The sequence below is a fragment of the Canis lupus genome, chromosome 7, assembly GCF_011100685.1.
Source record: "Canis lupus familiaris isolate Mischka breed German Shepherd chromosome 7, alternate assembly UU_Cfam_GSD_1.0, whole genome shotgun sequence".
Lineage (NCBI taxonomy): Eukaryota > Metazoa > Chordata > Mammalia > Carnivora > Canidae > Canis > Canis lupus.
Window position 1 is genome coordinate 64,951,999 of NC_049228.1, and position 14,670 is coordinate 64,966,668.

General features: G+C 43.1%; 1 protein-coding gene across 14 annotated transcripts in view; it reads left to right on the forward strand.

Moving 5' to 3' along the window:
- Nucleotides 1-14,670, forward strand: part of TMEM241 (transmembrane protein 241) — a 109,949-nt gene that overhangs the window by 30,566 nt on the left and 64,713 nt on the right. For all 14 annotated transcript variants that reach the window (XR_005362562.1, XR_005362564.1, XR_005362566.1 and 11 more), the window contains exon 5: nucleotides 8,184-8,261. Coding sequence is in view for 7 of the 14 variants with exons in the window: in XM_038543659.1 (XP_038399587.1) it covers nucleotides 8,184-8,261 (78 nt within the window). In the remaining 7 variants the exon portion in view is untranslated. The remainder of the gene's footprint in view (nucleotides 1-8,183; nucleotides 8,262-14,670) is intronic.

Consider the following 14,670-nt stretch of genomic DNA (forward strand, 5'->3'; position numbering starts at 1 on the left):
TTACTGTATGATCTAGCAATTTCACTTCTGGGTTTGAAAGCAGGAGTTGAACAGATATTTACACATCCCTATACATAGCAGCGTTATTTACAAGAGCCGAAAGTTGGAAGCAACCCAAGTATCCATTGATGGGGAAATGGATAAACAAAATGTGGCATATGCATGCAATGGAATATTATTTGACCTTAAGAAGGAAGGAAATTCTGACATATGTAACACTGTGGATGAACTTTAAGGAGATTATGTTAAGTGAAATAAGGCAGTCACAAAAGGACAAATACTGTATGATTCTACTTCTATGAGGTGCTTAGAATGATCAAAATCAGAGACAGAAAGTAGAATGGTGCTTGCCAGGGAAGACGGAGGAGAGAATGAGGAGTTAGTATTTAATGGGTACAGAGTTTGAATTTTGCAAGATGAGAAAGTTCTAGAGATAGAGATTGGTGATGGTTGCATAACAATGTGAATGTACTTAATGCCACTGAACTGTACACTTAAAAATGGTTAAAATGGTAAATTTTACCTCAATTAAAAAAAATGTATTTATTTTAAAAACCCTGGACTCGGACTCTGATAGAGGTTTTCTTGAGGATTTATGAAGAGGAGGGGATAATAGGTTCTCACTTGCTTCACTCAGAATTTCTTTGTGTGTTGTAGGTATGCACATTTGGTTTAACTCATTCATTTCAATGCACTTGGGTAAAAAAGTGTGAGAAAAATAACAATTCACTGAGAGCAGGCCAGCCTGCTCTCTGTTCTGGCCTGTACATTCATGCCCCCAAGGGAATGAGCTGGAGCAAGCTGCTGTCCCTTGGGCCTTCTCTTATTCCCAGGCATCTCACCAAGATGAGGAATCCCTGGTACTTTAAAATGTCCATTTCTTATACAACAAGGCCCCTAGGACCAAGGCCAGCTACTTTATGTGATGAACAAATGAAGGACAGAGATGGCCTCCAGACCCCTACTGGAGATACACTGGCAAGAGGGGAGTCTGGTCCTCTGCATTCGGGGACTTTGCCGAATAATGACAGAATAGTAAAATTAATGTAAATAGGAGCACCTATTTACAGTGGTTGAACATCTGCCTTCCTCTCAGGTCACGATCCCGAGTTCTTGGGATCGAGTCCCGCATCAGGCTCTCCACAGGGACCCTGCTTCTCCCTCTGCCTATGTCTCTGCCTCTCTCTCTGTGCCTCTAATGAATAAATAAAGAAAATCTTAAAAAAAAATTAATGTAAATAAACACTTAAATTTAACTTATGCAAGTCAACTTGTGAATGTATTCATGTATATGTACATATACTTATTCAAGTACCTCACCATCTTCCAGAAAGGATCAATGGTGGCTTAAAAGAATAATTAAAATAAGAAAGATATATATATATATTTTTTTAAGTATGCTCCACACCCAGCATGGAGCCCAACCTAGGGCCTGAACCTACCACCCTGAGATCAGAGTCAGAGCTTAACTGAATGAGCCACTCCCCCAAAATAGATATTTTTTTTATAAACAATTTTTTCTTAAGATTTTGTTTATTCATGAGAGACATAGAGAGAGAGGCAGAGACATAGGCAGTGGGAGAAGCAGCCTCCCCATGGGGAGCCAGATGCAGGACTCAATCCCAGGACCCCAGGATCACGCCCTGAGCCTAAGGCAGATGCTCAACCACTGAGCCACCCAGGCATCCCTATAAACAGAATTAAAGAACTAGATGAGGCCAGAGAAAGACTTAGCATATAGAAACCTATGCTGTGGTAGCCTACAAAATAAATACAGTTGGGCCCTGAATTCAGTTTTCAGCATTCTGTAGCCAAATAAAAAGGTTATAAGACTTGTAAGAGGGATCCCTGGGTGGCGCAGCGGTTTGGCCCCTGCCTTTGGCCCAGGGCGCGATCCTGGAGACCCGGGATCGAATCCCATGTCGGGCTCCCGGTGCATGGAGCCTGCTTCTCCCTCTGCCTGTGTCTCTGCCTCTCTCTCTCTCTGTGACTATCATAAATAAATAAAAATTAAAAAAAAAAAAAAAAAAAAGACTTGTAAGAGTCCCTGCTACACCTGTCATGAGCATAGCATAACATAGAGCAATGTTGACTCACCCAAAACTAATGTAACATGGTGTGTCAGTATCTTCTGATTGAAAAAGTCAAAAGAAAAACAAGAGTGAAGTCATTGCTGGAGAACAGCAAAGTTTCCCTCAGGTTCTGAGTCCTCAATAAAAGGTAGACTAGGCCATTTAGTGAGGCAGGCTCTTCAACAACACCCTTATAACAAACACAGCGACAACCTAGTTTCTAGGATTCTTACAACATTTTGGATGCATGATGAAATAGATCGGTTCAGTAGGAGCTGTTGTCTGAGGCTAAAACTGCTACCCTGCTTATCTGACTCCCTTTGCTCACTGCCCTGAGGCAGCCCTCCAGGAGCATTGTTTCCAGCCTGCAGGATTTTGATAAAAATTGGGTAGCCAGCAGGTCAGGCCTGGAGTGCAGTTATCCTGTCTTGTAGATTAAGCCCACACCTACATATTTAAAAATCGCCCCCCCAAAAAAAAAATCGCCCAAAGGGAAGATGGGATTGACATTCTTTCACAAACATTCAGAAGCTGACCCAGGATTCCTGCTTGAAAAAGGGAGGCATCTGTGTCTGCAGAGTGACCCAAGGCCGTGCCAGTGCGCAGGGCCAGGATTTTCTATAGGAAACTGTTCTCACTCAGGCCCAGCACCTGAGCAAATAATAATCAAGGCCTCAAAATTCCATTCTGGAAAGCATGGGAATAATGAAAGACTTTAGGTAATAGATACCAGTTTCTCTTCACAACCAGAGAAAAATTTCCAGTAGTACACATGGAAAAGATGTTGAATTTTAAGCTAATGGAGTCTAAGGATAAATTAGTTGCAAACTGTGCCCCTAAGTAACTAAATGAATTGGCCTGCAGTGTACTTGAATTTGATTAATTACATTTTATGTAATCTTGGCCATTTTTCCTGATGAAGGATGGTAGGACCTTTTGTTGTTGAGAGCATTCCTAGAGTCCCTGACAATGTGGAAAAACGCTTATTTTTCTGTTCTATTTAGCAGCAAACAAATACATAGATTTTCATAGATTCTCATAGATTTTCATAGATTTTTCTGGTTTTCAGATTATTAAGAGGTGGGTTAAAAAAGAGAACCAAAATATATTCATCCATTTTCTTGTCTGCGTAATGGGGATGTTAATAGTATCTACCTCATAGAGTTATTATGACAATTAAATATGCAAAAGCAGTTAGAACAGCAGCTAGCACATAATAAGCATTCGGTATATCTTAGCTATTATTGCTATTATAATTTCTCAGAACTTTTGTCTGATTGAACAAAATTAAGTCCTGCTGAACCTCACTCCATAAGATAATAAACGGCAGGTTTTCTTTTCTTTTTTTTTTTTTTTAAAGGACAGGTTTTCTAAAAGAATCAGTCACTCGTGGGTCTCCTGAACTGATAGCATAGATCACAGACTGGGACTTATACAGAGTTAGAGGCTGAGGAAAATCAGTAATCAAAGTTTGTGAATTGCATTAATTGTTTTTTATATACCTCTATGGAGGCTGAGATGGTCAATTATAGAATTACTGTTTCTAAAGCCTGCTAGCTTCTCAGTAGAAAAATGGCTTGAGAAATCCAGATTTTTTAAGGTAGAAACGGAAGCTATCTTTTAAAACATGTCACAGAGTTTACTCAGAGTTCATGCATTTTATTTTATTTATCTATTTATTTATTCATGAGAGACACACAGAGGCAGAGACATAGGCAGAAGGAGAAGCAGGCTTCCTGCAGGAGCCTGATGTGGGACTCCATCTCAGGATCACGATCTGAGCCTAACGCAGATGCTCAATCACTGAGTCACCCAGGTGCCTCAGAGTTTATGTATTTTAGATCATACCAGTTTTCTTACTGGAGGACGCAGACTGGCAGGATTTGGAACACACTAGTCCTATTGGACTTTGGATAGTTGTAGGGCCAGGAAGATTACCCTTGGGGCTTACTGTAATTGAGGTATCATAGCATTGAGGTTAGGGGCATGGGCTCTGCAGTTAGAGAAGCCTGGATGGGAGCCAGGGTCTGGCCCTGAACTAGCCATGAGCACTCAGCAAATTGCCTCATCTTTTAAGCATCAGGTTACTTGTCTATAAATCAAGGTAATAGCACCCACTAAATGAGTTGTTGGAAGGAGATTTAAATAAGAGAATGTAATTAAAATAATTAGTACTGTGTCCAACACATTGTTGGTAGTTATCTTTAGTGTACTTGAAAATCAATTTGGTGTGTATTGATAGATCCTTTTCCAGAATGTGATCAGAGCAGGGCCTAGGAAGATTGAAAAACCTAGTCATGGTTTATAAAATTGAGAAAATTAGCCTCCTTGAGGAAGGCTCAATCTGGTCTCCTTGCTGGTTTTATAGTCAAGGAGACAAAAGCATTTTTTAAAAGGTCTTAATTTTAAGCAAATAGCATCCGGGTTACCCTTTCATATTCATTTTCATGTACACATAATTAACTTGTCCCAGATTTTCTTTGCTATCTCCTTAAGCCAAGAACTGGAAGGCCAGGCCCTAAGTTTGCCAAACATAGGCCTAATGAATATAGCCAGTTAAAAAAAGATCTCTTTAACAATCTTAAAACACATAAGAATTCAAAATATAAAAATTTGGGACGCTTGGGTTGCTCAGCGGTTGAGCGACTGCCTTTGGCTCAGGGTATGATCCTGGGGTCCTGGGATCAAGTCCCACATCGGGCTCCCTGCATGAAACTTGCTTTTCCCTCTGCCTGTGTCTCTGCCCCTCTATATATCTCTCATGAATAAATAAATAAATCTTTAAAAAAAACCCAAAATATAAAAATTTAAGAGGAATAAAAAGCACAAAAAATAAATGAAAAATTAGGAAACAATAAAAATAACGTATGATTTTTTTTTAACTTCACTTCTTTTTTTTTTTAATTTTAATTCCAGTGTGGTTAACATACCATGTTGTATTAGTTTCAGGTGGACAGTAGAGTGAACAGTTCTTTACATCACCCAGTGCTCACCCTAAATTCACTCCTTAATCCCCATCACCTGTTTCCCTCGTCCCCCTATCTCCCCCCTCCTCTGGTAACCATCAGTTTGTTCTCTGTAGTTAAGAGTGTTTCAGGATGCCTGGGTGCCTCGGTGGTTGAGCGTCTGCCTTCAGCTCAGGGCGTGATCCCCAGTCCTGGAATCCAGTCCCACATCAGGGTCCCTGCAGGCAGCTTGCTTCTCCCTCTGTCTATGTCTCTGCCCCTCTGTGTGTGTCTCTCATGAATAAATAAATAAAATCTTTAAAAAAAAAAAGTCTGTTTCTAGGTTTTTGTCTCTTTCTCTTTTTCCCTTTATTTTGTTTCTTAAATTCCACATGAGAGCAAAATCATATGGTATTTGTCTCTCTGACTTATTTTGCTTAGCACTATACTCTCTAGCTCCATCCATGTTGTTGCAAATGGCAAGATTTCATTCGTTGGTATGGCTGAATAATATTCCATTTGTGTGTGTGTGTTTGTGTGTGTGTATCATCTCTTCTTTATCTATCCGTCAATGGGCATTTGGCTGCTTCCATAATTTGACTATTGTAAATAATATTGCCATAGACATCAGGGTACATGTCCCCCTTTGAATTAGGGTCTTTGTGTTCTTTGGGTAAATACCCAAGAGTGTGATTGCTGGATCATAGAATAATTCTATTTTTAACTTTTTGAGGAACTTCTGTGCTGTTTTCCACAGTGGCTGTGGGAAACCAACAGTGCGTGGGGGTTCCTTTTTCTCCACATCCTTGCCAACACCTGTTGTTTCTTATCTTCTTGAGTTTAGCCATTCTGACAGGTGCAGGATGATATCTCATCTTGGTTTTTGTTTGTTTTGTTTTGTTTTGTTTTCATCTTGGTTTTGATTTGCATTTCCCTGACGATGAGTGATGTCGAGTGTCTTTTCATGTGTCTGTTGGCTGTCTGCAGGTCTTGAAGAAATGTCTGTTCATGTCTTCGGCCCATTTTTTAATTGGATTATTTGTTAAAGTATGATTTTGTTATTATTTATTTATTTATTTTTATGAAGTATCATTTTAAAAGGAAAAAAACAGTTTGAGTTGCACTCTTAAGGAAAGATAAATTAAGACTAGAAAACCTTACAAAGGCAGGAAAATGGAAGGCAAGAACTCCAAAAGAAATAAAACAGTGCAAGTTAGAACAAAATACTAAAATAGGGCAGAGCTACAAAGTTATAAGTTTTAAAAACAAGGTAAAAATATACCCTCCAAAAAGATAAAGAATAGATCCATCTGGAAGTAGGCGAGCGGCATGATCTTAAGTGGATCCTCCAAGCTGGAACAATTTCTCTGCCAGGGTCCTATGTCGAGGCTGCTGAGGGTGCGCTTCCCGTCAACTGATCACCTTTCATGCAGTGCTCCCGAACCACTCACATAGGTCCTTTACCTATATGTCTATCATTCCTTCTGGGTACTCTGGGTCGTAGGTATTGTTCTCCCCATACTGAGGAGCAAACTAAGGTTTGCATAAGTGCCCTGCTTCACTGGCCCCTTCTGATGCTAAAACCCATGCTTATTCTTGGTCTTTTTCTGCTTTTCAGGAAACATTATCAACCATCATCAACAGCAGAGACAATAACAAAATCCTGTGCCCTTTAATCCTTCCTGCTCACTGGGTCAAGATTAGCCATCAAATTAGGAGAGAAAGCCATTCTTCGCAAACAGCCCAGTGATAGTAAATGTGTAGTGGGTGCTCTTATGCCTTAATAACCCTCTGGAGTGTTATTTTTTTAATGTCTTTTCCCCTCCCTCCTTTTTTCTTGGTGCAAAGTTGATCCTGGTTATTCAAATATTTACCCCAGTTCAGTTTCCTAAATATTTCCTTAATGTGGATGCTCTCCATTTTCAGTGCCACTTCCAAGTTCTGGCCGCCATCTTGGCATTCCTTGGGTTAGTTTCCCATGACCTCTGTAACAAATTACCACATATCAAGAGGCTTAAAACAGTGGAAACTTACTCTCTCCAGTTGTGGAGGCCAGAAGTCTGAAATCAGTGTTACTGTGCTCAATCAAGGTGTGTCAGCAGGGCCACACTGCATTCCAGAGGCTCCGAGGACCCCCTCCTTGGCTCCTGTAGCTTCTGATGCTGCTGGCATTTCTTGGCTTGTGGCCACAGCACTCCAGTCTCTCTGGCTTTGTGATCACGTCCGTCACCTGTCGCCTCCTCCTCTGTGTGTGTCAGATTCTGTCTTTCTCTTAAAAATACATGTGTTTGCTTTAAGGACCTACCCAGATAACCTGGGGCAAACTCCTCATCCCAGGGTTCTTAACTTAATTACAATTGCAAAGATCCGTTTTTGCTCTGTAAGGTGACATTCACCGGTCCCAGGGATTAGTGTGTGACTGTCATTTGGGGGTGAGGCATCTTTCAGTCTGCTACTCTGCTAAACTTTCGTACCATCTCTGCCTTCTGCCCTCTACTACCAAGTTCCTTTCAACATGCAGATCAAATCACGTCACTGCCTTACAACTCTTCAGGGGCTTCTTGGCTCTTGGTGCTGTCTTGACTCTGTGATGTGTCTTGATGACCTCTCCACCTTCCTCTCTCTGGCTTCTCTCTTTACAGTCCACCGCTCAGCCGCACCCCCACCCCTATTCACTCTCACCCCTGCTCTTGTGTGTTCCTCTGCCTGCAGTACCCTCTGCCTCCTTGTGTTGTTTGGCTCACTCCAGTTTGTCATTCCGTCCTCATGTAGCCTATGGACTTCATTTCCTTCCTGAAGGCTTGCTCTCCCTGGGCTAGGGTAGGTGTGCCCCTTGGTGTATCTCATGAGAGCTCTTACCTGATAGGGACAGTCTCCCTATCATAGATCCACCTTTTGCACAAGCTGTGTTTCCTGCACCTGGCTCGGTGCCTGACACACAGTAGGTGCTTAATAAATATGTGTTGGGCCTCTACATCCGCCACACCAAGAATAATATTACAACAGAGAGCGCTCATCCACGCAGAAGAGTTTTTGCTGGAGAGGATTGTATATGTGAATGCCAAAAGTTCCCACGGATCTTTATTTTTAAGCAGAAATCAAGTATTATGTAATTACGGGATCAAAGAAAACATTTTCATGCTTATTACATTCTGTTTTCTTTCAGGCCATTCCTGTGTTTCTCACTTTGCATAATGTAGCTGAAGTTATCATCTGTGGGCACCAGAAGTGTTTTCGGAAAGAGGTAAATGATAATGCAAAATGCTAGTTTCGCTTCCCTTGCTTTAAATTTCAAAGGTGCACCTTGTTTTATGGCCCAAATTAGTGTCTACCTTTTCCTGCCATCTGTTTCCTGACAGTGGTCAAGACTGCCTGGCAGTCATCACTAATTTCAAGGATCGTGTTTTCGACATCCTTTCGCATCACCAAACATATGTGGGAATGCTTGTTGATCTGAACGGCCCTCGGCCGCAGGTCAGGGCACAGCAATCACTTTGGGATACAAGGAGGAATTTACCTCAGGCTGAGGTGTGGGGCCTGGGAGGCAGCGTTCCCACCCGCAGCTAATCCCAGGGCCACCAGGGAATATATGGCAGAGCTTCACATAGGGTGCTGAGAAGAGCAGTAGCCTGCCCTGGGGAAACTGCCTTCTCTTCCCAAGCCTAGCTCTGGGTCACATCAGTTGGAGCAAGTGTCTTCACCTCCTTCTGGGAAAAAGCGGGTAGTAATGACACCCAGCTCATACAGTTGTTGGGAGGACACAGTGACACGTGTTAAGTGCTTCCAGCAGTTTCTGGTGCACGGTAGGTTCTCTGTATGTGTTTGCTATGTTTATTAACCTTATTAGTGGTGGTTTTAATTTGGTTCCTCTTTTGAGATTTCTTTCTTTCTAACACCTACCCATTTGAAATGGTTTCATATAAAAAATTGGGAACTCTTCAACTAGAGAGGCTAGGTGGCCATTCAGACAGCTCACTTACAAGTGTGCAGGGGAGAGAGGTGTCCTTCCCATGGCTGGGACCACTCCGTACACGCGGGCACCCTGTCATCCCCACTTGCTGCTCGCAGGCAGCTGCATGGACTACCTCTTCTGTCCTGCAGAGTTAACCTCTCTCCCTCTCTGCAGCCTTTCTTTCCTCAGCCTGTAGACACTCTCAGTGCTCCCAGTCCACTGAGGAGAGAGCAGACCCTGGGGGACCCACTCACACTAACCTGGCTCTGAAGGCTGCGTGTCCCAAACCAACACTGGCCAGGCACGCCAGCCGACTCCCTTGCCTGAGCACACCCGCACCTCCGCCCCGCCACGTCCTTGCCCTGGCCCAGCACCATGCCTGAGGGAGGGCTGGGTTCGGAGCTGCCCATGGCCTTGTGTCCCTCTCACCTCCAAGCTGCTCCTGCTTCTGCCCCCACCGTCACCCCGAAGCTGCTCTGCCTGAGGTCACTTATAAGTGCATTTCCACCACTGTTGGCCTTTTACACCGTTCATCGCCAGGTTCATTGCTGCCTTTCCTGGAGTCTCTTGGCCCCCTCGACCTGCTGGTTCTCTTCCCCAGTGTCTGGCTCCTCCTCCTCTTTCATTCGTCTACCCCGCAGGGTCTCCGGGGGCTCTGTGTCAGGAGCCCTTTGCTCCCAAGCACACACTCTCTGGACAGCCTCCTCCACCATCCTGCCTTCAGTTCACTGGTGACTCCTGTGTCCCATCTCCAGCCCAGGCCTCTCTCTTGAACTCACATCCCCATTGCATGCTGCTGCCTCTGGCTCTCCACATACCTGCTCCCCGGGGACATGAAATGCAAAGGGACCAAACGAACTGCTCTGTTTTTGCAACCTGCTTGTTGCTTGGTGATCCTCATCCTGGTCATTACCACCCATGGCAGAAACACTGGGATCCCCTTAGAGCCCTGGTCTGGTCTTCCCACACACACACACCCTATTTCTGAATCTGTCCCCACCTCTCCATTCCCACTCTTCTGCCACCTTGGTTCAGGCCCTCATCTGTTTTTCAGAGGTCAAATGAGATCTTGCTCCCCTGAGCCCTTGGGCAGCCAAGTAGGGCCTGGGGTGAGCAGTCCTGGCTTACATAGTTATTGTGTTCTGTGTGCACCATCACCTGCCTTCACCTGCCAGATGTGTGGTAGTGCCTGGCTGGTTTTCCTGCCTCTGCCTCTCCCCACGCTCACCTTCCTCCACATTGCACCCAAGTGACCTTTTGAAACTGATCCGATCATGTCCCCCCATGTACATGGGGAGGGCTCATGACCTCCATGGAGGCATGCAAAGCCCATAACCACCTAGATGCCATACACCTCTTGGGTTTTAGAAAATCCAGCCACAACCAAACTTCTTATTTTTCCTAGACCATGTCATGATGTTTTCTTTCCTCTGATTGGTCAGAGAACCTCTTATAAGCACTCTTCATTCATTCTGAGTATTTTTATGTACCTGTGTACCGCCCACCGTGCCAGGCTATAAGCCTACAGTAGTGAGGGAAGGGCATGGTCTTACTGCTCTGGGCAACTCTTATGGAGCATCAGCTGAGCAAAGGAGACACAAATATGACACTCCTCTGCTGGATTATATGGCCAGAGAGGCCACTATGGGGAAGTGACATTTAAACACAGATAAAGGGGGCACCTGGGTGGCTCAGTCAGTTAAGCATCTGCCTTCAGCTCAGATCATAATCTCAGGATCCTGGGACTGAGCCTCACATTGGGCTCCCTGCTCAGCAGGGAGTCCATGTCTCCCTTTGCACCTCCCCTGCTCATGTTCTTGTGCACTCTCTCTCTCACTCAAATAAATAAATAAAATCTTTAAAAAAAAATAAACACAGACAAAGGCTGAGCAGGAGTTCTGCAGGTGGGGTTAAGGGGAGGGCTCCTGGGAAGAGGAAGCAGGAGATGCAAAGGACCAGATGTAGGAAGGGACTTGGCAGGAGTCACTCCGGGCTAGTGTGGCTGGAGCTTGGTAAGAAAGAGAGAGGGTGCCTAGGGATGAGGCTGGAGACTTAGGACAAGCCTTTGAGGCTGAGCTAGGAATTTGGGGGGTGTGCTGAGTGCAGTGGGAGGCCAGGGTTGGCTGAGAAAGCCCAGAGAGACTGATCAGATTTACTGTCTCTGGAACTGTCTCTGGAAGGGACAAGAATGCAGGAGGTGAGAGGGGACTCTGGTGACTCTCAAGGTCTCACGAGGGAGGCTCTCAGTCTTTTAGGCTGGTCTGCATGCAATTGGAGCCTTCCCGACACCTCAAGGAGCATGAGCACCACTCTCTAACCTTTTTTTTTTTTTTTTAATCACACCATTGTGTGATTTCTGTATTTCATCAATTCTAACACGTGCTGCTTTTTCTCACGTTAAAAAAATTTTCACTACCTACACTTGTGATGCTTCTACAATCAGTGGAATGCCCTGGTCAAATGCTTTCTTTCTTAGTAATATATAAAGAATGAGAGATTTTATACTCAGTGGTACCTAAGGTTCAATGAACCTTAGGTGGGAGTTTCTCTGGGTCTCTGCCTGCTTCCTCTAAGCCGCCTCTTGGCAGGGACCATATGGTTGTTGTCTTCATAGCTCCAGAGTCCTGCCCTAGAACTGCTGCCAAGCCGAATATTCACTAACTAATCACTGAGGTTCAGAAACTCACCAAGAGCTGCTGAGGTTCTCGGAGACTTATGCTTTTGTGTGTGAATTGAAAAATTAAGATTTATTGGATCTGGAGAAGAGATCCAGGCATCTCAACAGGGTACTGTTTCCTGATGGATAAGTCGGGGTAGAGTAGGAAACAGGGTTAGAGCATCCTCAGAGCTATTTCCATCAGGCAGAGACCAGGGGGTAGACTTTTAGGCTGAGAGGACCTGTCCTTGGAAGAATAAATTGGATGATAAATACCAAAATATTTTGAATCTTCATCTCCATTTCATCCCCAACACTAAACATCATTTCTCTTTTTAAAAATTTTAATTCCAGTATAGTGAACATAGCATGTTATATTAGTTTCAGATATTAAATATAGTGATTCAACAATTCTGTACCTTACTCAGTGCTCATCATGATAAGTGTACTCTTCATCTCCTTCACCTATTTCCCCGTCCCCCCATCCACCTCCCCTCTGGTAACCATCCGTTTCTTCTCTATAGTTACGAGTCTGCTTTCTGCTTTATATTTTTGCTATGTTTGTTTTGTTTCTTAAATTATACATATGATATTTGTCATTCCCTGACTTATTTCACTTAGCATTATACTGTCTGGCTGCGTCCATGTTGTTGCAAATGGCAAGATTTCATTCTTTTCTTTGACTGAGGAATATTCCTTTCTGTATATATACCACTTCTTTATCCATTCATCTACTGGGACGCTTAGGGTGCTTCCATAATTTGGCTATTGTAAATAATGCTGCTATAAACATCAGGGTTTATAAAGATATATATCTTTTTGAGTTAGTGTTTTCATATTTTTGGGTAAATACCCAGTAGTAGAATTACTGGATCGTAGAGTAATTCTATTTTTAACTTTTTGAGGAACCTCCATACTGTTTTCCACAATGGCTGCACCAGTCTGCATTCCCACCAGTGATGCACAAGGACTCCTTTTTCCCCACATCCTTGTCAGCCCCGTTGCTTCTTGTGTTTTTGACTTTAGCCATTCTGACAGGTGTGAGGTGATACTTCATTGTAGTTTTGATTTGCATTTCCCTGATGATGAGTGATGTTGAGCATGTGTCTGTATGGCTGTCTATATGTCTTCTTTGGAGAAATGTCTGTCCATGACTTCTGTTCATTTCTTTTTAAAGATTTTCTTTATTTACTTGAGACAGTGAGTGTATGTGTGCATGTGCACACGCACACACGAGTGAGGGAGGGGTAGAGGAAGAAGCTGACTCCCTGCTGATCAGGGAGCCCCACTCAGGGCTTGATCCTAGGACTTTGAGATTGTGACCTAATCATGAAGGCAGATGCTTAACTGACTGAGTCACCCAGGTGCCCCGACTTCTGTCCATTTTTAATCAGATTATTTGTTTTTTGGGTGTTGAGTTGTAGAAGTTCTTTATATATTTTAGATATTAAATCCTTTATCAGATATATGTCATTTGCTAGTATCTTCTCCTATTCAGTTGGTTATCTTTTAGATTTGTTGATTAGTTTTTTATAAACAATATCCTTTCTTGTCAGGGCAAATGAGGAAACAGTTGCATGAATTATATACCTATTTAGTCATTTTTAAAGATTTTTCTTTCCTTAAGAATGTAATAAACTATAATAAGTTGTAGAACATGCAGAGGAAAAACGTCTCAAATCAACTGTGATCCTACTTTGCATATGATACTACTATGTTCTATCAGACTTTTTTTCAGTACACGTATATAGACATACACAAATGATATAATATATTCTATTTTCTGTTGATCGATTTGTCAGGAATCTCTATTCGTGTCCTCATTCCACTCCACATGGAACATGATGTGTTTTCCTGTTTATAGACTTGTAGGTGGTTTCTAGTAGGTTGGCATTAAAATCTGCTCTGTGATGAAGATTGGCTGTGATCTATTCCCATATGATTCACTTTCCTGATCCTTTAGCCTGGAGCTTCGACAAGGTGACCAGATATTACTAGGAAGACAACTGTATGACACTTCTTAGGCTTTGCCTGTGACTCATAGTGAGGCCTCTTTTGTCTATTATGTGTCAGGTTTCACCAGACTCAACTCTGGAGAGGAAAGTTGACCTCCTCATGACCTTGTTCCCAGGTTATAAGGATAAACTCTAATTGGAACTGTGGTTCGTTGTCACCATCCATGATTCTTTGTACATGCATGTGCAATCACACGCACACATATAGTTTGACTATAAGATAATGTGTGCCTTGTGAAATTAGTCCCGTTACCTTGCAGATATACTTGTCACAGTTAAACATTAGAATGCTGCTATTCATTCTTTTGTTCATTTGTTCAACATTGACTAAATCTACGCTATATATCAAGCATCTGGCTAGGCCTACAACTATGGAGATATACACGACACCTTGATCATCCTCACAGAACTCAGGTAAACGGAGGAACCAACACGTAAACACATTCTGTGATGTTCATAGAATGCCATATGGGTTGGAACAAAGGTATGGGGTAGATGGAGAGTCTGCTTGGAAAGGCCAGGAGGCAAAATTTGAACCCAGACCTGTGGATGGTAGGAATTTTCAAAGTGCAGGGAGAAAGAGCACTCCAGGCAGGCAGAGGAAGCAGCAAATGAAGGTAGTCTGAAAGGGCTGGCAGGTGTCACTGCAGGATTGGCAGGCTGCTTGTGTCAGAATAGCATCGTAAAGGATCAGGCTCCAGAGCTAGATCACCTGAGCCCAAACCCTGTGAGCTTGGGCAACTTTACTACTTTCTCAGTGCCTTGGTATCTGCATCTCTTGCACATCCTGAGACTTAAATAACCCATAATGAAATAAGTCAATACATATAGAGGCTTAGAACAACACTGGCATAGAGTAGGGAGTCCTCAGAGTAAGTTAGCTGACCTCCGGTAATATTAGTTGTTTATTGTTCTTTTTGGCGATGTGACTTTTGAGAAGTTATGCTGACTCATTCAGAACACTGAGACATCATGAGGACTTATCACTGGGTGACTTTTGGACGGAGGAGCCTCAAAAGGTGAACACCAG